Source organism: Peromyscus leucopus, chromosome 3 (genome assembly GCF_004664715.2).
Source record: "Peromyscus leucopus breed LL Stock chromosome 3, UCI_PerLeu_2.1, whole genome shotgun sequence".
Lineage (NCBI taxonomy): Eukaryota > Metazoa > Chordata > Mammalia > Rodentia > Cricetidae > Peromyscus > Peromyscus leucopus.
This window is the reverse complement of record NC_051065.1, coordinates 104,834,968-104,857,510: the sequence shown is the minus strand read 5'-3', so window position 1 is coordinate 104,857,510 and position 22,543 is coordinate 104,834,968. Positions and strand designations below refer to the sequence as shown.

General features: G+C 40.9%; 1 protein-coding gene across 1 annotated transcript in view; it reads left to right on the top strand.

The window, feature by feature from the left end:
• The first annotated feature begins 411 nt into the window (after positions 1–411).
• The window catches only part of Kbtbd12 (kelch repeat and BTB domain containing 12), a 74,180-nt gene continuing 52,048 nt past the window's right edge, over positions 412–22,543 (top strand). The window contains exons 1-4 of the mRNA XM_028854260.2: positions 412–644; positions 9,046–10,227; positions 15,406–15,676; positions 17,925–18,075. Of these exons, the coding sequence (XP_028710093.1) occupies positions 9,158–10,227; positions 15,406–15,676; positions 17,925–18,075 (1,492 nt within the window). The 5' untranslated portion in view covers positions 412–644; positions 9,046–9,157. The remainder of the gene's footprint in view (positions 645–9,045; positions 10,228–15,405; positions 15,677–17,924; positions 18,076–22,543) is intronic.

Below are 22,543 nucleotides of genomic sequence, written 5' to 3'. Positions count from 1 at the left end.
TCACACAGAGGGCTTGAGGTTTGCAACGTTGAAAAACTAAGTGAAAGATCTGTCACCTTAAAAGATCCGACTTCCAAATTCTCTTTTAGAAGATGTCCTTTAGGCTCCTGACAGACCATCGTCGTCCCTAGCACACGGTCTGGCACGGGAAGTCTCTGGGCGGTCCTTGCCTGAGGCAACCTGGAGGCGCCGTGGTATGGAATCGGCGCGGGAAGACCCCGCGCAGGCGCAGAGCACTTGCTGGGTGGGGGACTGCCGTGGACTAGGTGTGGAACTGGCGCAGGAAGACCCCGCGCAGGCGCAGAGCACTTGCTGGGTGGGGGACTGCCGTGGACTAGGTGTGGAACTGGCGCGGGAAGACCCCCCCTACGCAGGCGCAGACTGCCGCGCGTGGCCGGGCTGCTTCCCGCGCAGAGACGGAGCACCTGTTACCTCAGGGTGGCCGCCAGCGCCGTCCTTGTCCACGCTGGGCGCCGTCTGTCCCCCGCACCCCCCTCGCTCTGTCTATTTATAGCGCTTGTCCGCACTGGCCCATTTCGGGCAATGTGGTCAGCCCGGCCCGGCGGTGGTGCCCTCGACCCCGCGGCGTGCCCAGTCACGGCGCCATCGCGGCGGAACGAGCGAGCGGGGCCGGGCGGCAGCAAGTAAGTAAGGGCCTAGAGAGGGGACGCGGCCGGCGAGGGTCAGCTGCTTCCCTGTGGCGTGATTCATTTGCGTGCTCTCCATGATGATGCCCTTCCCCAAATGACCCGTTCCGTCCCAGCTAGACTCTAAACGCCAGCCATGGAGGCAAGGGCTCTCCTGCCTTCCTAGAGCCCCTTAATAATGCAGGGTTCGGTTCGTTTAAATTCAATCAGCGCTGAATGTATCCCTGGGCAACTCTCTTAACTTTAAAGCCAGGAATATAATTGCCTTGCATTTTCCCCACATGATTCTTAAGAGCAACTAATGAGCTATAATGCATATTAAAGCGCTTGGAAAAGTATAAAGAACTGCGAGTGCAAAACATTGTCAGCGCACCAAAGGAAAGAGAAAAGAAAGCTTATTTGTCTTTATCATCTCTGTGATTCGTTATTACATGCCTTGTGTATGTTTGAGGGTGAATTATTAGTATTAAACAAATCAGGGAAACCACACCAGCGGGAAAGCTGAGAGTACATTTAGGGTGGTATGCATTTTCAGAGCTATCTCCTACCACGTTGGTAAATGTAGGATTGGGGAAAGCTGGTGGTGACCGAAACAAAATACAGCAAGGGAGTATAACATTATAAACCAGGGGGCGCAAACTTAAATGGCTGTAAAATAATCTACAAGGAGAGAGGTGTGAAAAGCAACATAAGATGAATAATGGCTGGGACCCTTAGGTCTTAGTAAAGCTGGGCAGATGAGCTGCTTGAGCTGCAGTTGGCCTTCCAGGTTACATGGGAATGAAGGGCCCATTGTTGCCATATCTTACATTTTTTTCTATAGATTTGGAAATGTTTCAAGTTTGCTTATTGAAGCTGATGCAAGCTTCTGCTGGCTCTTCCCCAAGAATGAAGCCTCTATCTTAGAAAGCAAATAATGGCTATGAATTAATTTTGAGGGTAGGAGTGAGAAGTAGGTGTCATAGTGCAACAAATTTTATAGGCAAGAAAACCTGTGTGAATTTTATAGTTGGACAAGAGGATAATAACGTAAAGTTTAGAAGCATGGCTTAAGCAAAGTAAAAATCTCCAAAACTGACATATACATGCAAGATATAAAGGGATGGGGGCAGACATGGTGGCACGTGCCTTTAATCCCAGCACACAGGAGACAGAGGCAGGCAAGGTCTCTGTGAATTAGAGGCCAACCAGGGCTACCTAGAAACACCTTGTCTCTAAAACTATTTTTAAGACAAAGAGGAGGGGGAATACAGTTATTAGGAAAGATCTAGAATTAAAAAAAAGCATTAATTTATCAACCAAACCATGCCAAGCAACTCTCACATGCCAAGTGTCACCACAGACATAATAAAAATAGAGAAGTGAATAAAACATAAAGCTCTTTACTTCAAGAAAGTGGTCTCTGAGCTGAATTTTGAAGAGCTGGACAAGGGAAGAAGGATGTTCCTGGCACAGAGAATTACATTTATGCATTAGCATTGCTAGCCCTCTGACTCCACAGAACATCTACCAGGAAGGAAAGTCAGGAAACGGCACAGGCAGTGGTGGAAGGAGCCTGGTTACCAGGAGCCTGCCCCGCTGGAGTGAGTGGTGGTGAAAACAGGCCCTTGATAATTGTTTTTAAATGTGAGGCAATAATTTTCTCCATGGTAATCACTGACTTTATAAAGGCCTTCGTAATAAAGGGCTTTGCTTTAAACATAGGAACTGGGACATAATTTTCTGATGTCATAATGTTGACATTTCTTGGTTTGTTAACCCAAATCTGTTAAAGGCAATTTTGGGAAAACTAGATCTTGAAGCCTAGTCACTTTTTGCTCTTCTGTTTTTGTTTTGTTTTGGGGTTTTTTGTTTGTTTGTTTTTTATAAATAAAAAAGCAAAGCTTTGGTGTTGATCATTTCTATCATGGTTGTAACCTATTCACTGTTCCAAACATTTTTATGGGGGAAATAAACAGGTAAGAATTCTGAACCTAGTAACTTTCATCACACAGGTCAATGTTAAGGAAATTAACAAGGAAATGGGGTTGGGAGGATCTCCACAAGATTTCAAAGCTCTTGTCATTCAGGCCACATAGGAGGTTTCTGTATTTTCTCATCACTCATAACTTGGGCTGCCTACACTTTGATATGTAAATTTACAATATATGAAAATTCATAATGTATCTATTATTTCTCTGCATATGACATATCAGATAATGTACAGGCATCATTTATAACACGGGTAAGGTTTTCAGAAGCCATAAGTGATTAATATTAATACAATCTTTTAAGAAGCACACTTCATGCAGTTTTCAAGATATACAAAAGGGCTTAAAGAACAGTGAAGTGTGGATTGAGTCCTCACCCTACAGCTAGGGGAATTAAACATTTATACAGTTGAAACTCCTTGTCATTCTTTGCTGTTGGTCTCCCTTTCTTCCACACCCCGTGAAAACAACCACTCTCCATTGCTTTATGTTCCAGTACAGGTTCTTAAAAATACATAATTTTTAACCTTTTTGTTTTGGTGTTTCCATATTTACAGAAAACAATCCAGAGATAATATTAAAAATTCTTGTAATACACTTTACCAAATTCACCAACTATTTATGTTGTCAGAATATATTATCTACACTACTCTATTAGAACAGCATACTGTATTGTATATTTTAAACACAGTAGTATGCAGCATGTATTCTAGTCTTTTTCATAACCATGTTTTTGATACATGAAGATCATGTTTATTAATTTTTCTACTGTGCAATATTCTTTTGAGTGAATATATTATAGTCTTCTGCTAATTGTGGTTTTTGCTAAAGGTGGCTTTTGCTATTTCAAACAGTGCTGCTATGAATTTTAATTACTCTAACTTCTGCTGAAGATGGAGAATTTTCTTAGAAAGGAAAGCTTGGTCATGTATCAGTCATTATTCAGAAAAAGTAGCAACTGTAAAGATGATAAAATCAAATATTGTAAAAGCAAAACATTTTTTAACTTTCTTTTTATTTATTCTTTGTGTCATTCCCATCATGATTCCCAGTCCCACCCATCTCCCTCCCCCAGAATGAAACAAAACAAAATTTTTTAAAAAAGGGAGGGGGGAGAAAGGGGGAGAAAGAGAAAGCTCGTCATGGAAGCTGCAGTGTGACACAGTGAGTCACGAAGTAAACCCCATTATCCATACATTTTTACATGCAGGCATTCATCTCAAAGAATCATTGGACTGGTTCGAGGCCCCTGGTCTCTGAAAGCAAAACATTTATGATGTAAAGAAATTGACATTTTTGCCCCCCATTAAATTTATAGCAGTGTACTTCTCTAAACTAAATATAATGGACTTGGGTGTAACTGCATTTTGAATTTGCAGAGTAATTAGGCTTTATTCTTGTGATTTATATTTATCTTTGCTACTCATCTTTCTCCATTATTATGAGTACTATTATTATGAATGCATCAGTTCAGTCTGCTATAAATTGGAGCAGAGAATAACTCCCCATTGATATCATTGAGAACATTTATACAATTTTGTTTTGCTGATGAAAGGAGAATGTACTCTCTGCCCTCATTATGAGAAAAAGTTGCTGTCAGCTCTCTCCATTTATGAGCTGTATCTGTATCCACAAGTGATTTGTGTATGGACTCAAATTATTTTTGTTTGAAAAATGTTTGTACAGGTGTGGCCTGCCTTCACTTTACCAAGTAGATTTTGCAAAGCTAATTGCATGCATAACCTTATTGGTTTCTTCCAACTATTCCCACACAGTTCTCAAAAGAAATCCCAGGGGAAGAAGCTAGAACTTAAAGAGGCTATGAAACATGTTCATATTACTGGATTACCACAGACAAGGAGTCAGACCAAGGCCTCGGTAACCAAGCCCAAGTTCAGTCCCTAACTGCAGAGCAGTATTGTTTGCTGAGTCACTGTGATGGTAAAATATCCCTATTGTCCATTTGGGGGCTAAAGACTGAAAAAAAAACTGCTTTATTTAAAGATTTATCCCCATTGTTCAGATGAAGAAACCAAGATTTAGGAAAGGTTAAATCATTTTAAGATGACAGCAAGTAAGTGAGCAGCTAGCTGGCTTAACCTCCATCTGCCACACCAATACCTTCTATGCTCTTTAAATGTAGAGACAATGCTGAGAGTGTTTTTGAAGTGTGGTGGCTGATTTAACATCCAGGCTATTTTTTTTTTTCAAGATTTCAACAAGCAAATTAATTTTTTCTGTAAAGCCAAAGCAATTAGAATACCTTTCAGGAGTCTATAAACAGCAATTAGAAAGAATAGGTACTTAGCAAATGTGTATGTCCATTTTAACCATTCACAGTAAATGATTCTTCCAAGTGTTTGAAACTGTTGTTTCTCTTTTAAAGGAAATTGAAGGGGTTTTGTTGTTGTTATTTGTATAAGCCAATGTTTGAGAAAGAGGAACCACATCCCAAAACGCCATTTGTTCAAGAGATTGACTGTAGCTATAATAATGTAGATATAGATATGAACAGACAGTTGATATTTTCAAAGCAGACAACCAATTCTCAAAACTCTCCAGCTGAATTTAGGAAAAGAAATGGAGATTAGTCACCCAGACAGGATAGTGTCCTACTCACAGTCTTGAGAGTAGATTTATTTATAGCTTTGGAGCAGTCGGCAACCTGCCACTTGTTTTTGCAAAGTCTATGAGCTAAGAACAGGTTTCGTAATTTTAAATAGCTTTTAAAAGTCAAAAGAAGAATAATATTTCATGACACATGAAAATAGGGCATGTTGAATTTGTGAAATTCAAATTTCAGCATCCAAAATTCATTTTACTTGAACACAGTCATGTTCATTTGTTTATGGTTTTTTTCTGTGGCTGCTTTTGTGCCATAAGAGCAAAGTTGAGTAGTTGTGACAGAGCCCAGATGGCCTGCCTGGCATATTTACCACTTAGCCCTAGGTTTCCAGCCCTTGCACTAGAAGGGTAAAGGATGCAGACATTGGGGTCAGATGGAATTGGGTTCACAATTCAGTCTGTTTCCATGTAGAGTGCCTTGGCCATTTCGAGAGAAGCCAATAGAAAAGAGTAACTTACGTGATTAGTGCTTTTTTTTTTCTCTTGAGACAAGATATCACTATGTAGTCCTAGCTCTGAAAGTGGCCATGTAGATCAGGCTGGCCTTGAACTCATAGAAATCCTCCTGCCTCTCTGACTCTGCCCAAGTGCTTGGATTAAAGGTGTATGCTACCATACCCAGCTTGTGATTGGTGCATTTTATGAAGGAGATTCTGAGAGTTCTATTTGACAGCATGGTATCTGAAGATATAAGACTACAACCTAGTGATGGACATAATTACAGCTACCTTGGGCCATGTTTCTCAACATTTCTTAAATGCCATTTATACAAGTAAGGTTTCTAGATTACAAATAATAGCATTCCCCAATTCAAATCAGCTTAAATGGCCTCCAAACTATAAACTGTTAATATAAAATGCATTTTCCAACACATTGCTCTGAGTACTCTGCCTCCCTCCCTGGGTTTGCTTTGTCCTGATGCTGGCTCACAGGGACATGGCTGCAACAAGTTTCTAACATATGGACCTCCCAGCCATGGAGCCAAGACCTGAATTTCATTGCTATAGCCACCCTTGGGTATCATGCCTGTCCTTGAACCAGTAACATTAGTAAGGGATGTAGGAACCCGTCTTTTTCCAGGAAGGTCGGTTGGATACTAAGGGAAGCCCAGCTTCATCCACTATAAAATCAATTAAGGTTATCACCAGGACAGATGGCTCAGTAGCTAAGAGGACTGGCTGCTCTTCCAGAGGACCCAGGTTTGATTCCCAGGGTGGTGGCTTACAACTGTCTATAACTCCAGTTCCAGGGGATCAGACAACTTTTGCCCGGCCTCTGTAGGTAACACACACACACAGTGCACAATTGTACATGTGAACAAAACACCTATACACATAAAATCAAAGTAATGAAAAATATTTTAAGTACCACCTATATCATATTTATGAACAAACATAGATTTATTACTTATTTAGCATGAACTTCCTGTTTTTATCACAATAGCCAAAAAATTGCACCAAAAAGTCCATCAGGTAGTTTGACTCCTATCTTAAATATGTGAAATCATAGGATTATAATCTTTGGGTCTCAAGCATCAGAGTTCTAATGTTATCAAGATCAGCATTCTAGGAACTGACCAAACTGCCTGTGGTATATTAAGTCAAGGGTATCTCATTTGGAAGGTACACAGCCTGCTAGCATCATGGACACTGGTGTGCTTTGAGGTATTCTTGTACATCAATACAAATACAAATAAAATACTAAGGTTGTTTTTTTTTTTTTTTAATTTACTTCCTTAGCCAGGTGGTGGTGGCACAGGCCTTTGATCCCAGCATTCCAGAGCCAAAGGCAGGCAGATCTCTGAGCTCGAGGCCAGCCCACAGAGCAAGTTCCAGGACAGCTAGGGCTATACATACAAAGAAACGCTGTCTCAAAAACAAAAACAGAAAAAAAGCATATTTCCTTAAAAGAAGGTTTATGTTTGGGCCAAAGGGTATGGCTCCATGGTAAAGAGCTTGCCTAGCACATGTGATATTCCAGGTTCAATTCTCAGATCTGAACAACAAAAGAGCTTGGGTTCTTTTTAGCCCCAACTAATAGCTGTTATGTATTAAAGGTGTGATGAAGCATCAGGACACCTATATAATGTAAATTGGGCTAGTCATAGTGTGTATAAGAGAATTCAGACATATAACAATCTCTTAGGTGCCCATAATTGGATACTCTTATAGATAAATAAAAAAAAAAAATGAATCAGCTCAGTGGTACCAGGTCCTGGGCTCATTGCATAAGTTGGCTATTTGAAACCTGGGACTTATGCAGGGATGCTTGGCTCAATCTGGGAGGAGGAGACTGGACCTGCCTGGACTGAGTCTATCGGGTCGATCTCAATCCTTGGGGGAGGCCTTGCTCTGGAGGAGATGGGAATGGGGGGTGGGCTGGGGGGAAGGGGAGGGAGGGCAGGAAGAGGGAGAACAAGGGAATCTGTGGCTGTTATGTAGAACTGAATAGTATTGTAAAATAAAATAAATAAAAAAATAAAAATAAATAAATAAATAAATCAGAGTTTTATGCTTTTAACCAGAAAGCCATCTCCAAGAAAGCTTTAAGCTTTATGGAAGTTAAAACAGAAAAAGGCAATGCCAGAAGGCCCAGCAGGTAGACTTTTATGGCTATTTCAGTTCTTAGCTCGGATGGTTGTTATGTCACAGGCTCTCACAGTGCTTCTTGGGTCTTTATTTATAACTCCTTGCTATGTGTATATCACTTGTTTCTTGAAGTGAAATTTAATTCAACACTCAAAAAGAAAAATCAGGTGATCTTTCATGAAATGTCTAATTCTTTACAAGGCTATAGAAATTTGGGGACTCACTACCCTTTCTAGTTGAAAATGTATTCCTGTCCTTCTAATTCCACGTTTCTTTCTTAAGCATCAACTCTGTCGCCATCATTATTTGTTCTCACTGCCTGTAGCTTTGTAGCCAAGTGAGAACTAGAAAAGGATATAGAGACTAGGACCCTCTCCTCACAAGAGCTCCTGGCTCTGGGAATGTCTTTCTTTAAATCAAAGTAGCTAATTAACTTCCTTGCAACCTCATGTTTGCATCGCCTGGGGAAGGCGAAGGTGACACCACCAGCTTAGAGACTTTTAATTAGACTAGGGCTTTTAAAGGCAAGAAGCAATTCAGTCTGTGCCACTGTGAAATAGGGAACAAAGAAAAGCTAGGCAAGGAAGGAAGACACATTTAGGTTTAAGTTTTAAATACCATGAATTCTCAGATCAGCAGCCATTGGCTTTGCTTTAAAGCTCAGTAGAAATGAAATTTTCATTACCTACCAGTCTGAATAATTTTTCCCATACCAAAGTTTAATCAGAGTGTGGACTTTGTTTCTATCATCTCACTTTTAGGGTCTATGTAGCCCTGGTCATAGTCTATGGATTAGTCCTTATACATGTGGTTGTGTATTGTGGAGGGATTGAATGTAACCCATATCAACACTGCATCTCTTTAGAAATGATATTCACTGATACCCCTGTACCCTCAGCCTGCAGGGTGGCCCATTTGATAACTAGAAATGGAATTACAAAATGTGCTTATCTTTTTACTTCTTTCTTCCTTCACTCTGAGATTTTTCCAGTCCTAGAAAAAAAATCCCACTGATGATTAGAAACTATTGCAATAGCAGTTAATAATTGATGATTTGCACATCAAAGTCTTTTTAAGATACAAAGTAGTTGTCTTAAATTGCTCTGTTCTGAATGTATAATATTTATTTATAAATACTTCTTAGCATTATTGATATGCACTAAGTATGAAGAATTTTTTTTCTTAGACAAAACTTTCCTTTTTTCTTACCCTCAGGACTGTTTCATGGCATCTCTGTTGATTTGTGAGGAATCAGAAATGCAAATAGCCCCTCAGGAATCAAGCTAAAATCAAAGAAACCTTACTTACAAATTTCAAGGAGTGTATCATGGAGTGCCAGACTGAGGGAAAGGGAAAACACCAGCATTGCTTGAATTTACTAGATAAAATTAAGACTATGAAAGAATTAGAAGAAATGATTGATGTAGTGCTCATAGCAGAAGAGGAGAAATTCCCTTGCCACAGACTGGTCCTCGCTGCATTTAGTCCTTATTTCAAGGCTATGTTCACCTGTGGACTACTCGAGTGCACTCAGAGGGAGGTCATACTCTATGACATCACAGCAGAAAGTGTTTCAGTGATACTAAACTACATGTACAGTGCAGTTCTGGAGATCAATAATGCCAACGTACAGACTGTAGCAATGGCTGCCTATTTTATGCAGATGGAAGAAGTCTTTAGTGTGTGCCAAAAATATATGATGGACCACATGGATGCCTCCAACTGCATAGGAATCTATTATTTTGCAAAACAAATTGGAGCAGAAGATTTATGTGATCAGTCAAAGAAGTACTTATATCAGCACTTTGCTGAGGTAAGCCTACATGGAGAAATACTAGACATCGAAGCTCACCAGCTTCTGGCACTTATTAAGTCTGATGATCTGAATATATCCAGAGAAGAGAGCATTCTGGACTTGGTTCTGAGATGGGTAAATCATAACCAAGCCTTGCGCACAGAGCATCTCGTTGAGCTTTTGAAGCAAGTCAGACTGGAACTTATAAATGCTTCCTTTCTAAGACAGGCCCTAAGAAGGAACACGATGCTCCTTTGTGATGGGAGTTGCATTGACATAATCCAGAATGCATTCAAAGCCATCAAGACACCCCAGCAGCACTCCCCTAATCTTCGCTATGGCATGGAGACCACCAGCCTGCTGCTTTGCATTGGGAACAATTCTTCTGGAATCCGATCACGGCACAGGAACTATGGGGATGCCAGCTTTTGTTATGACCCTGTGTCACGCAAGACCTATTTTATTTCATCACCGAAGTATGGGGAGGGCTTGGGAACAGTGTGCACTGGGGTAGTCATGGAAAACAATACTGTAATTGTGGCTGGAGAAGCAACTGCCTCTCGACTCTCTAGGCAAAAGAACAAGAATATTGAAATTTATAGGTGTGTATCTCATAGCAGGTTTTGTATTTTTTGTTTTGTTTTGTTGAGATAGGGTCTCATTATGTAGCCATGACTGGCCTGAAACTCTCTGTATAGGCCAGGCTGGCCTTGAACTCACAAAAATCCACCTGCCTCTGCCTCCTCAGCAGTTTTTATATGATTTTTTAAATCTTGTTTTGACATTAGCACTTGAAGAAGTACTACTGAAGGGTCACATTTTAAATTATATACAGTAAAAATTGTAGTATACATCTTTCATAAAGAGTAGTATACAGAACATATTATATAGCATATGTAATATTTATAATGAAGTCATATTTTAAAATTACTTTTCTTTTTTTTTTTTTGTTATTATTGGTTTTTGTTTGTTTGCTTTTAGCTAGTGCTAAGGCTCAAACTCATGGCTTTGGCCATGCTGGGCAAGTGCTCTGTCACTGAGCTCCATCCACAGCCTGCCTTTTCCACTAATTGTCAAGATATACTTGAATTTTTAATTACTTAAATATATCTATGTTATGATACAATTGTATTTTTCACTCTTAGCTTTAATTATATGATCAGGCATAATATATATTATATAACTTGTAATAACAAGAAAAGTTTGTTTATATAAACTTTATTTTTTAGTTATTATTTAGAGTAATAAGTAATTTTTTTAAGGTGGGGTCTTATGTATTCTAGGTTTACCTAAAATTCACTGTGTAGCTAAGGGTGACCTTGATCATCCTGCCTACACAAGTGCTGGGATGTCCAGTTTATGTGTGGGGACTGAACCTAGGGCTTCCCTCATTCTAGGCAATCACTATGCCAACTGAACAAGGGATCTTGTTATATAACCCAAACTAACTTCCAACTCCTACTTCCTTCACTCTCATGAGTGCTAAGATTATAAGCATGTGACAACATGCCCAGCTAGAACTTTTTCTTTCTTTTTTTTTTTTTTTTTTTGTTTTTTGTTTTTTGTTTTTTGTTTTTTCGAGACAGGGTTTCTCTGTGTAGCTTTGTGCCTTTCTTGGAACTCACTTGGTAGCCCAGGCTAGCCTTGAACTCACAGAGATCCTCCTGGCTCTGCCTCCCGAGTGCTGGGATTAAAGGCGTGTGCCACCACCGCCTGGCCTAGAACTTTTTCTTAACCAGAAAGTTTTCATTCTGTGCCCTCAATTTGTGAATCTTTCCTAAACCTTCAGCATTGCAGAACTTTTGAAGAACCTTCAATTATAAGAGGAACAGGAACACCTGCTTAGACATAGTTATATAGATACTTAGTTACATAGTTACATAGGTACCTGCTTAGACATAGGTAGGTAAATCTGTATCTTATTTGTGAAAACACATTTACTTTATGATCTATTTGTTTTCTGAGTGCTTACTGTTTAACTACATGAGTATGAAATATGGACATAGAGTAAGTACTAAGAGGTATAACTTTCCTTCAGAATCCTTCGTTTCTCAGATCCCTCTCATCAGGGTTTATTCATATTTTTCAATCATAATGTAATTCTTTGTGACGGTAAAGATGGAGCAAAGAAGGAACTTAGAAGTCTACTATTTCTCCATCACTTATTAGCACTACACATCTGTTCTGAGCCGTTTCTGTCTCTTACACAGTCATGGTTTAAGGAATGTATCTAATCTCCCCTAGTTGGGAGGAATTACAGAGTCCTGGATAATGATCTGGACCCACACCCATGGTGGCCAAGCATGTCACAGGCTACAGGAGCATCTTTTCTCAGAATTATCAGTAGACCGCAAAGTAAATACGAAGGCCTTTCGGGAAGAACAGGCTTTGGCTTTCCTGACAGGATTCTTGCAGTTCTGTTTCTTGCATGGCACATGCTTTGTGCTGGTGCCCTTTCTATCTTGGGACCTTAATTAAAGAGCCTTGAGCTTTGCAGATTATCTCTTTTCTTCCTCATCAAGACAGTCTACTGGTTTCTCACCAGAAATTATTGTTAATAAGCATCAACCCTGGTATGTGTGTGTGTGATGTGTGTATGTATGTGTGTGTGTTTGCCCGTGTGATGTGTGTGTATGTATATGTGCGTGTGATATGTGTGTGTATGTGTGTGGGTGTGAGTGTGTGTGGTGTGTGTGTATGTATGTGTGTGTGTGATGTGTGTGTATGTATGTGTGTGTGTGTATGTGTGTGGGTGTGTGTGATGTGTGTGTATGTATGTGTGTGTGTGTATGTGTGTGGGTGTGTGTGATGTGTGTGTATGTGTGGGTGTGTGTGTATGTATGTGTGTGATGTGTGTGTGTATGTGTGTGTATGTGTGTGTGTGTATGTGTGTGTGTATGTGTGTGTGTGTATGTGTGTGTGGGGTGTGTGTGTGTGTGTGTATGTTTGGGTGTGTGTATGTGTGTGATGTGTGTGTGTATGTGTGTGTATGTGTGTGTGTGTGTATGTGTGTGGGGTGTGTGTGTGTGTGTGTGTGTGTGTGTGTGTGTCAGTTCAGAGCATTAAACACCTTTCACCCTCACTCTGAAAGCCCTTTCCCCTTCCCTGCAGCAATGTCTAACTGCATACCCCATCATTTCCGTTTTTTTTTTTTTTTTTTTTTTTTTTTTTTTTTTTTTTTTTTTTTGGTTTTTTTGAGACAGGGTTTCTCTGTGTAGCTTTGCGCCTTTCCTTTCCTGGAACTCACTTGGTAGCCCAGGCTGGCCTCGAACTCACAAAGATCCGCCTGCCTCTGCCTCCCGAGTGCTGGGATTAAAGGCGTGCGCCACCACCGCCCGGCTCTCATTTCCGTTTTTAACTGTCACAGACTTAGCCAGGTTCCTGGCACCAAACACCTCCTCCACACTGGTCAGAATTAGGGTAAAAGTTACTAGTTTCTGCCACCTTTACCATTGATGTAAAATTGTCAGAAAGACGAGTAGTCAGGTTATCAGAAGCATTGCTTTGCACTTAAATGAGACATCCTTCCTCATAACTAGTCACTACAGTGGACTCCAGAGAGCACTGAGAGTCCTGTGTCCCTGAGATCCTTGTCTCACAAGACCCTTTATCTGGCATCACTATAGGTCACTTTGGTGCCAATTTTGTGATAAATAGGGGAAACCAAATGTCCTATGGTGTGTCCCTGCAATATTATTTTATAATAATACTTTAATAATTTTAATATCATTGCTTCTTATCCCTTTAATCTTTACCCAGATGTTCCTCAGATTGCCTGTGTTGTACAGTATAGATGCCCATGTATCCATGCAGGTGTATTTCTTCTTGAGTTAAAGTAGGAAATAGACAAACACCCTGGTAAGCCGGTTTTTTTCCATCTTCTTTTATCTTCCCACTTCAGCATATGAAATAAGTGAGCATGTATTTATTTTTATTTTTTTGGTTTTTTGAGACAGGGTTTCTCTGTGTAGCCCTGGCTATCCTGGAACTCACTCTGTAGACCAGGCTGGCCTTGAACTCGAGATCCTCCTGCCTCTGCCTCTCGAGTGTTGGGATCAAAGATATGTGCCACTACTGCCCAGTAAGTAGCATGTAAATGCCATCTGTAAACTGTCAACCTGTTGGCACTGAGTGCTCTTGTCACCGTTACTTTCTTTTTTATGTCATATCTATTTCCTAGTCACAAGTTTATAGTTTTATCTAAGCATTTTATCTCCTCATTTACAGTTCTAACTGTTGAAACAAAAATCAGATTAGCAGGTTATTTAGAAAACCATCCTCAACCTTCATAGTACCAATTTCATCCTACCATGTTTTCTTAAACTCTGCCTCAGAAAACCCAAACCCATTTTTGGTTCTATTTACATATTCACTCAGTTAACTTTACTTTAGCATATTGGTAAGATCTTTCTTATCTTTGAAAAATCCATAAATTAAAAATTAGTGAAAATATCCCTTGTGATTCCAGGAACTCGGACTTCCTTTTTAGAATTGCATAGAAGACAGGCACTGGAAGGTTTGAGAAATCTCTGCATTCAACTGTGACAAGCCACACATGCCTCTATGAAAGGAGTATGCCTTTCAGCTTCCCTGTCAAGCCTGAAGCAGAATGTTCTCTGGGGAATGTGAGAGTTGGCCCAGAACAAGTGGGAGAGACTCTGATTAGATGACTAACTGTAGAGTTCCTTAAAAACTGTACTCTGTACAAAGCACACATAAATGCTCCAGGCTTCATCTTGTTTCCAAGCAGAACACCTGTTTCCTATTTTCCATGTTCCTGGGTTTTGTGTTTTTGTTCCACGTACACTTTTCTAGATTTTCTGAGACATTTAATTTCAGATATTTTATCCCACTATCCCCATATGTATTTTTGTCTTTCTCATACCAAATGTCTCAAATTACAATTGGAAAAAATATATTTACAAGCCAAGCATGGTGGCACAAGTCTATAACCAACCATTTGAGAGGTAGGTTTGGGCTAAATACTGAGACTACAGATGGATTTTTAACACAATGCTCTTGATCAGTATTAAACCAAAACTATAACTTAAAGAGTGGCCAGGCAAGATGATGCACACCTTTAATCCCAACACTTGAGATGCTGAGAGCAGCCTACCCTATAGCCAAGGCCAGCCTGGTCTATAGCCAGAGCTACACAGAAAGACCCTGTCTTTACAAAAATTCTACCTATGTACAATTTACAGCTAGAAATTCTAAATTGAGATACTTTTTAGATTCTCTGCCTAAAACCATGAATCCTTTAATGTTGTACTAAAATGCTATTTCTTATCTAAATATTCAGAATATTTTGTATCTTTGTCTCTTTATTCATTTATGTTAAGGTTAAAACTGATTTTCTGAAAGATTTTCTGTTCCTGATTTTCTTTCCCAGAATTAGGAAATGTTAAAAACTAGTCCAGGTTAAGGTATACTCTTTTCTACGTGTCTATTTTTCCTAAAATTCTTCAGGGAGATGAAGAATATATTTTGGCATATTATGTTTTGTTCATTGATCCTTGGGGAAAAAGAAAGCAAATATATATTACTGTCTTGTGTTAATTATCTGTTTCTCCTCCAATTAGAAGAGTCAGGTCATATTGTTTTGTGTTGGAAAAAAAAAAACCTAAATGTGTTTCTTGGGTGAGTTGTTGCCATGGTAACTCTAATCCTGGTTCTCTCTCTCTCTCTCTCTCTCTCTCTCTCTCTCTCTCTCTCTCTCTCTCTCTCTCTCTCTCTCCCCCTCTCTCTCTCTCTCTCTCTCTCTCTCTGTTAATTTGCAGGTATCATGAAAGAGGAAACCAGTTTTGGGAAAAGTTATGCACAGCTGAATTTCGAGAGCTCTATGCTCTGGGCAGCATCCATAATGACCTCTATGTCATAGGAGGACAGATGAAGATTAAAAACCAGTACCTCATTACAAACTGTGTTGATAAGTACTCTGTAGACCAAGACAACTGGAAACGAGTGTGTCCCCTTCCACTGCAGTTGGCTTGTCATGCTGTGGTAACAGTGAACAAGAAACTCTATGTCATCGGAGGCTGGACCCCTCAGGTTAAGAAATTCCTTGCATACCTACCTGGTGTGTCTGGCTTTGCTGAAAAAATGTGGCAGCTGTTGAGTACTAAAAGGTTATGGCTTACATTTTGGCAAAATGCTTTTTTTATCATATAATATAAACTTAAGCCTTGAAAGTGTCAAAGCAGTTTTAGCAAATTGATTTTTAAATGTTATTTATAGACATGGGTGCATTTAGTATTCGTGCTATGCTATGGACTTCATAATTCTTCCCCTGCTGGCTGATTGGAAAAGATCCCTGTGCCAAGGGGTAGCTGTAGTGAGCATCTAAGTAGAACAACTGGATCCTCATTCCAGTCTGCTGTCTGATGGCTGTGTGACCAGTGGCCACACTCCTAAGCCTTTTCTACATGTAGGATTCTTGCTGCAGGGGCTGGGCAAGTGTTTCAGTTGGGAAGATGCTTGTGCAAGCATGAGAACCTGAGTTTGATTCCTGGCACCCACTTAAATGCCTGTAATCCCAGTACTGAGGAAACAGAGACAGAAGGGCCCGTGGAGCTTGCTGGGTAGCCAGTCTAGTCAAATTGGCAAACTCCAGATTTGGCGAGCTACCTTGTCTCAAAAACATAAGGTAGACCCTCCTGAGGAACACCTGGGCTTAACATCTGGCCTGCATATGCACATGTACATGAACACCCACATTCACCATAAGTACAAACACACACACACACACACACACACACACACACACGTTCTTACCATAAATGGAAAACCAGAATATTGATTCTGTAGTGTCACCATCATTCCAAGAAAGTATGTTGTGACTGTAAACACCAAGTGTTATTGCTGGACATCAGCAATATCAACAGAAATCTGTTGATACTACTGAAGCCCAGAGAAGTGAAGGCAAGCCAATACAGAGATCAGCAGTGTGACCACAGTGGCCCTGTGTCCTTTTGAGGGTCCTCCTGGGCCTTTGGCATTTACAGTGGTGTCTTCTCAGCTGCCCTGTGCTCCTGCCTTCCAGTTTTTCCAATACAGATTACTCTCATTCCATGGCTGCCCCTGTGATGTAAATTTATTTTTCCTGTCTTTTCTCTTATTTTATCAGATTTGCCTCATGATCAAACTCATGCTTTTGCATTCCCTTCATAAGCTTGGAAAACTTTATTCTTATGTTTCTATTCATTCTATAGATCAAACATGGTACAGATTTTATCACAGTGAGAAGCCAGAACCTGACATTATCTGTAGTTTCATTTTTCAAAACTATCCACCTTCACAGTGAATTTGCATAAACAAGCCCTCAAAACAACTTGGAAGCTTTGCTTTACTAATGTGGAGATTAAATACCTAAAACAGAAGAAAGTAAGCAATAAAGAAAGTATTTGCTAACTTTCCGTCTCTGAATGAGCATTGTGTAATGAGGCAATCTCACTGAGCTTCGGACACAGCACATGAAACGGGGCTTTGAGTGCCCACACTGTCATCATTCCCAATGTCTTTAAAGCCTAGACTAAAGTGAAGTGCATGTAACGTTCCTAAGGGGGCAGTTATTTCTTTGTCGAAAACTTGGACCCAAAAAGGGGACACATAAATTCTTAGCTCGAAGTTGTTATAAAGTTCCAGATATCATAAATAAAAATAACATTATTTTACCTGAAGCTTGTGGGTAGAAGCTGCTTGTATCTATGCAAGAATAAAATTATTCTATTTTTACTATCTAATCATTAAATAAATATACAATATATAACATAAGTGAATATGTAAAAAAAACTCCAAGCAATTTATGCTAATCCTATTATCTTGAAAATTGAAATCAGGTTATTTACATATGACTCATAATTGTAGTCTAAAATCCTCTAATTACTAAAACAGTAGAAGTGTTTTGAATTATTAAAATTAGTTCTTCATGAATATTGTTAAAATTCACAACTATGAAGTTTGGTGAGGTTAGAGTTTACTTTATACACTGTTCAAGAGAGCATGCTTTGCTTTTTTTTTTTTTTAAGATCTTGTGGTTGATTCATTTCTTTGGTATCTAAATGTGAAAATCACTGATTGCTAATAAACCAGCACGTTAGCCCATTGCACATATAAATCCCTCTGATGTTGACAGAGTACTTACAACCCCAAGTCTCAGGACTTGGCAAGTGTGTGAGTCTGAGTGAGACAGTTAACCTCCATTCATCTCCTCTGCTGTCTGCTTTGATTAATTGTGTTCACATGCTCACAAAAGCCTCTAAGTGGTCTGTTGTTACATTCGCTGTCATATTTCATACAGATGGATCTTCCTGATGAAGAGCCTGATCGATTAAGCAACAAACTGTTGCAATATGACCCCAGCCAAGATCAATGGAGAGAGCGGGCACCCATGCAGTACTCTAAGTACCGGTTCAGTGCAGCTGTCGTCAACAGTGAGATCTATGTTCTGGGTAAGTAGTAGATTGCTCAGGGTATAGCCGCTTTCATTACTTCAACAGTTTACTCCTGGAAAAACAAAAGTTTCCCTTCCTCTTGGGTCCAGTTCAAATACACATTCGTAACTGGCCAAAAGGTATTTATTATATTCTGGAGCACAAGCCAATTAAGTCAAAGTGCATTGGCTTTGAGGGCAAAACTATTTTTGTGGCATCTTCAAGGGCCTTGGAATGCAAAAGCAGCAGTGACCTGTCTATGGGACATAGACTGGTGAAGTAGAAGAAGTCTTTGTCCAATTTTAGTTGGTGAAATGTGGGGTTTTGCAGCCAACTGTGGTTGTGTTGTGAAAGAGAAAGCCGCAACAGGGTAAACCATGCCACAGATTTTGCCAGTTCTCTTCAGTTTGCCTAACCCTCCAAATTTCTGAAGACATACTACCAAGTAACTTCTCCATGAATGCGTTTCCCCCTCCTCTCTTGAATATGTGTGGTCAGTACTACCCATTGGGCTGGTGAAAAACTACACTTCACTAGAGATTCCAACAGCTGGTAAGAATTCCAGACATCTGCGGTAGGTCCCTTCCCACCCCACTCCCTGCGTCTTCCTGCTTCCTCAGTCTTAGTCGTCAGAGTGTGTTTTCTCTCTGACCTCACCCTCTATCACCCCCAGCTCCCCAGAGGATGGGAGGACGGGCATGCTGCGGCTGACTGGACTGCTGAGTCTCAGTCCTCCCACCCGCTTGACTGGCTGACTGGAGAACAGGGAGGTGATAAGAGGCAAAGAAATGGCAGAAAAGATGAGCTCTGGGGTGAAAGCAAGCCAGGCCTCTAATGGAGATGATGAAAAAAAAAACCCACCATGAAATGAAGGCTGTTATCTTGGGCTGTTTTCACAGCATGAAGCAGAGCAATTCATATACTCAAATATTAAAATTGTTTTATTTAAGAACAATTGTGCAACATAATTTATGATTACCTCAGTTAAGAGACTCACGATTATAATTAAAGTTTTCCTCTAGATAAATATCCCTTTCTTTGTTATAACCAGAAGGAGAGCTCCCCCTAACAAAGAAACTCAGCTGGGCTAGATGAGTAATAATAAAAATGATGATGTCTTTCAGATGGCTGTGGGAAAGGGCACTTTAGAGGCAACCTGAGAAGCCCACTCTTCATAGCATGGACAAATGTCCACTGGGTGAGCAAAAGGGAAAGTTAAAGAGACCAACAGCATTTCCGTCGGTGGGAAAAGAGTACACGGACTGTGCTTCAGGAGGGCACAGGAAAGATCGGGGAGGACGAGTGGTGGCAGCAGCAGCTTGGGGTGAGAATGAGGGTGCCGGGAAAAGAGGATACGAGCAGTGGGGATAGAGAGCCCCGGTGTGGACGGGCTAACACCGACAGGAGCAACTGAACGGAGGGAAGGGTTAGTGTGACTTGGGGTTTCACAGGGATTCCAGTCCACTGTAGAAGGGACATCAGCATGGTCTGTGGCCGGGGGAGGCAGTGGTAGTTCACATGGGATGAACCAGGAAGCAAAACTGTGGCAAGAACCAGAGGTGGATATGACCTTCCAAGTCCCACCTCAAGAAATCTACTTCAGCCAGGCCGACCCTGCCTCCTAAAGGCCCTACAGCCTTGAAAATAGCACTACCAGCTGGGGGTCAAGCCTTCAAACTGCAAGCCTGTGGAGGACATTTCAAATTGAAACCATATCAACTAGGAACCACATTATGAAGGCCATGGATGAAGAATTAAGAAAACATAGTAAAATCAGGCGGTTGGTGGTGCATGCCTTTAATCCCAGTACTGGAGAGGCAGAGGCAGGTAGATCTCTGTGAGTTTGAGGCCAGTGTGGTCTATAGAGCAAATTCCAGGACAGCTAAGGCTACATAGAGAAACTCTGTCTCAAAAACAAAACAAACAAACCAAAATGTAGTTGCTTTGCCAGGTGGTGGTGGTGCATGCCCTTAATTCTAGCATTCAGGAGGAAGAGGCAAGGGGATATCTGTAAATTCGAGACCACCCTGGTCTACAGAGTGAAGTTCCAGGACAACCTGGACTACACAGAGAAACCCTGTCTCAAAAAAAAAAAAAAGAAAGAAAGAGAGAGAGAGAGAGAGAGAGAGAGAGAGAGAGAGAGAGAGAGAGAGAAAAAGAAAGAAAGAAAGAGAGAAAGAGAGAAAGAAAGAAAGAAAGAAAGGAAAAAGAAGAGAAAAGAAAGAAAGGAAAAAGAAAAGAAAATATAAGCAGTGAGAAACCACACAGAAGCAACTGGGGAGATAAAAGGCCAGGAGAAGCTGGAAGTGGGGAGACCAACTAGTAACTTAGAATCTTGCTTCTAGATTCCCAGAACCAGGAACCAGATTCATGATCAGGCAGTAAGCTTTGCCGTATGTAAAATTCACCCCCAAGTCACCTGGCCCAACATTTGTGCTTAATCCTAAACTTATATATAAGCTTTGAAGTGAAGTGAAACTCAGTTGTTTCACTTCTGTAGCTCACTTTGTGTGTCATTGGAGTTGAGACAAATACTCACAACCCTGAAACTGATGGTTTGGATGAGTCACAGATACCTTGTCTGCTTTAGGGTAGCTACATATACCCGCACTGTGTTTGGAGATCCCTGCCAGTTACTGTGAAGATAGGTCCTCTCCTTACTCTAGTGGATTTAATACCCAACACCTCCGGGATAGACTGCAGAGTATCTCCCAAAGAGCAGCCAGGGGCTCCTCCTCACCAGAGAGGCAGCAGTACACTAATGTGAAGAAGGTTCCAGCCTCAGGGTTGAGGGGAACTAAATTCTTGGCTTCCACCTGACTCTGGTCTAGTAAATATTTTATTATTGTAAGGTTAGTTATAACAGTTAAGTAAGATGTATGTCAGGTACCTGCATTGTAAGCATAACAGCCTTCCATGAGCCCCTTGATATTACAGATGGTTCTCATGAGGATGTGCACTGTCCCTCAAAATCTTATATGTTGAAGGCCTAGCCACCAGCCTGTAGCACTGTTATGAAATAATAGAAATACTAGAAGGCAGGGCCTCATTAGGCTGTGGTGTCTAAGGGCCTGACCGGAAAGTCTATTCCAGGCAAATTCTAACCAAATGATGACTTAGCTGTATTGATGTTAGACTTTTAACCACAAATCTAGTTTCCACCTGAGGCAAATAGAGCAAGCATTGTCACCCTACCTTCCCACTGAACAGCGCTGCAGAGCATGGCCAACATGCAGACAAAAGACATTTGCTATACATGCAAAAGGAGCACTAGAGCTGCTGTGACTCTCACGGTTCCCCTCCTGTGTGCCCTGACCTGTGTCAGCTGGAACCCCAAAGTCAGTTCCGTACTGTGCAGACAGCTCTGAGAGGATCCATGTAGTTCTGGCCTCCATCACTGGAAAGGAAACATCATTCTCAGAGTGAGTCTCCCCCTCTTTCTCCCTGTCTTCTCCCTCTCCCTCCTCCCCTCCCTCCTGCCTTGCCATTTAGGCCAATCACAGCTAAGTGTGGCTGGATGGGATGACTAGAACCCCAGGTTTCTAGCCAGAGAACCAGTACAGAGAGAAACTGGAGATGCCAGCCTCATGGACTCCGAGGCTCACCCCAGGCGATGCCTGCCTTGACATTCTCATACCACAGACACTGAGAACTAAAATCACAGACAAGCACAGCTCAGGCCTCTCAGCTGATTACCCAAGTGATGGACTTCACGAAAGCATCAACAAACACTGACTCACTTGAACTCTGAGCCCACGCTGGAATGACAGTGCACGATGACAGCTGGAACCTGGCATCCTGCACCTGACCAGTTTAAAGTTGAAGGGGTCACAAGGAGGGAGGGGAAGGAGAGAGAAGACGAGAGAGGGAGAGAGAGGAGAGACGATCATTGTTATCTCTAGGATTTAAATAAGCCCCAGAGTTGTATGATCAGAATACCTAGGGCACAATCCATTCTTATTCAGCAGGCAAAAACAAACAAACAAAACAAAAACAAAAAATCCCAGGAAAATCTTGAATCACTTGGGAAAAGCACCAGTAATGACAGGAAAGACATAAATACATGAGTCATCTTCCCTTTTTTTTCCCCCAGTATTTCGAGACAGGGTTTCTCTGTGTAGCCCTGGTCGTCCTGGAACTCACTTTGTAGACCAGGCTAGCCTCCAGCTCACAGAGATCTGCCTGCTTCTGCCTCCTGAAATTAAAAGTGTGCACCACCATGCCAGGCACGAGTCATCTTTCAAAGGCCTTAAAGCAGTTACTCTAAAATACTAAAATATACATATGTGTATGTGTATTTATATAAAATAGAAAAACCTCAGCAAAGAAATAGGAGATACAAAGGAAAACAAAGTAGAAATTTTTAAACAGGAAATAGTGTTCCACAAACCAAGAAGTTTGGGGGATGGATGCAAAAGCTGAGAGCAACCAACAGGGAAAAGAGTCAGCGAATGCAAAGACTCATCGTAGAAGTTGGAGTCTGGGT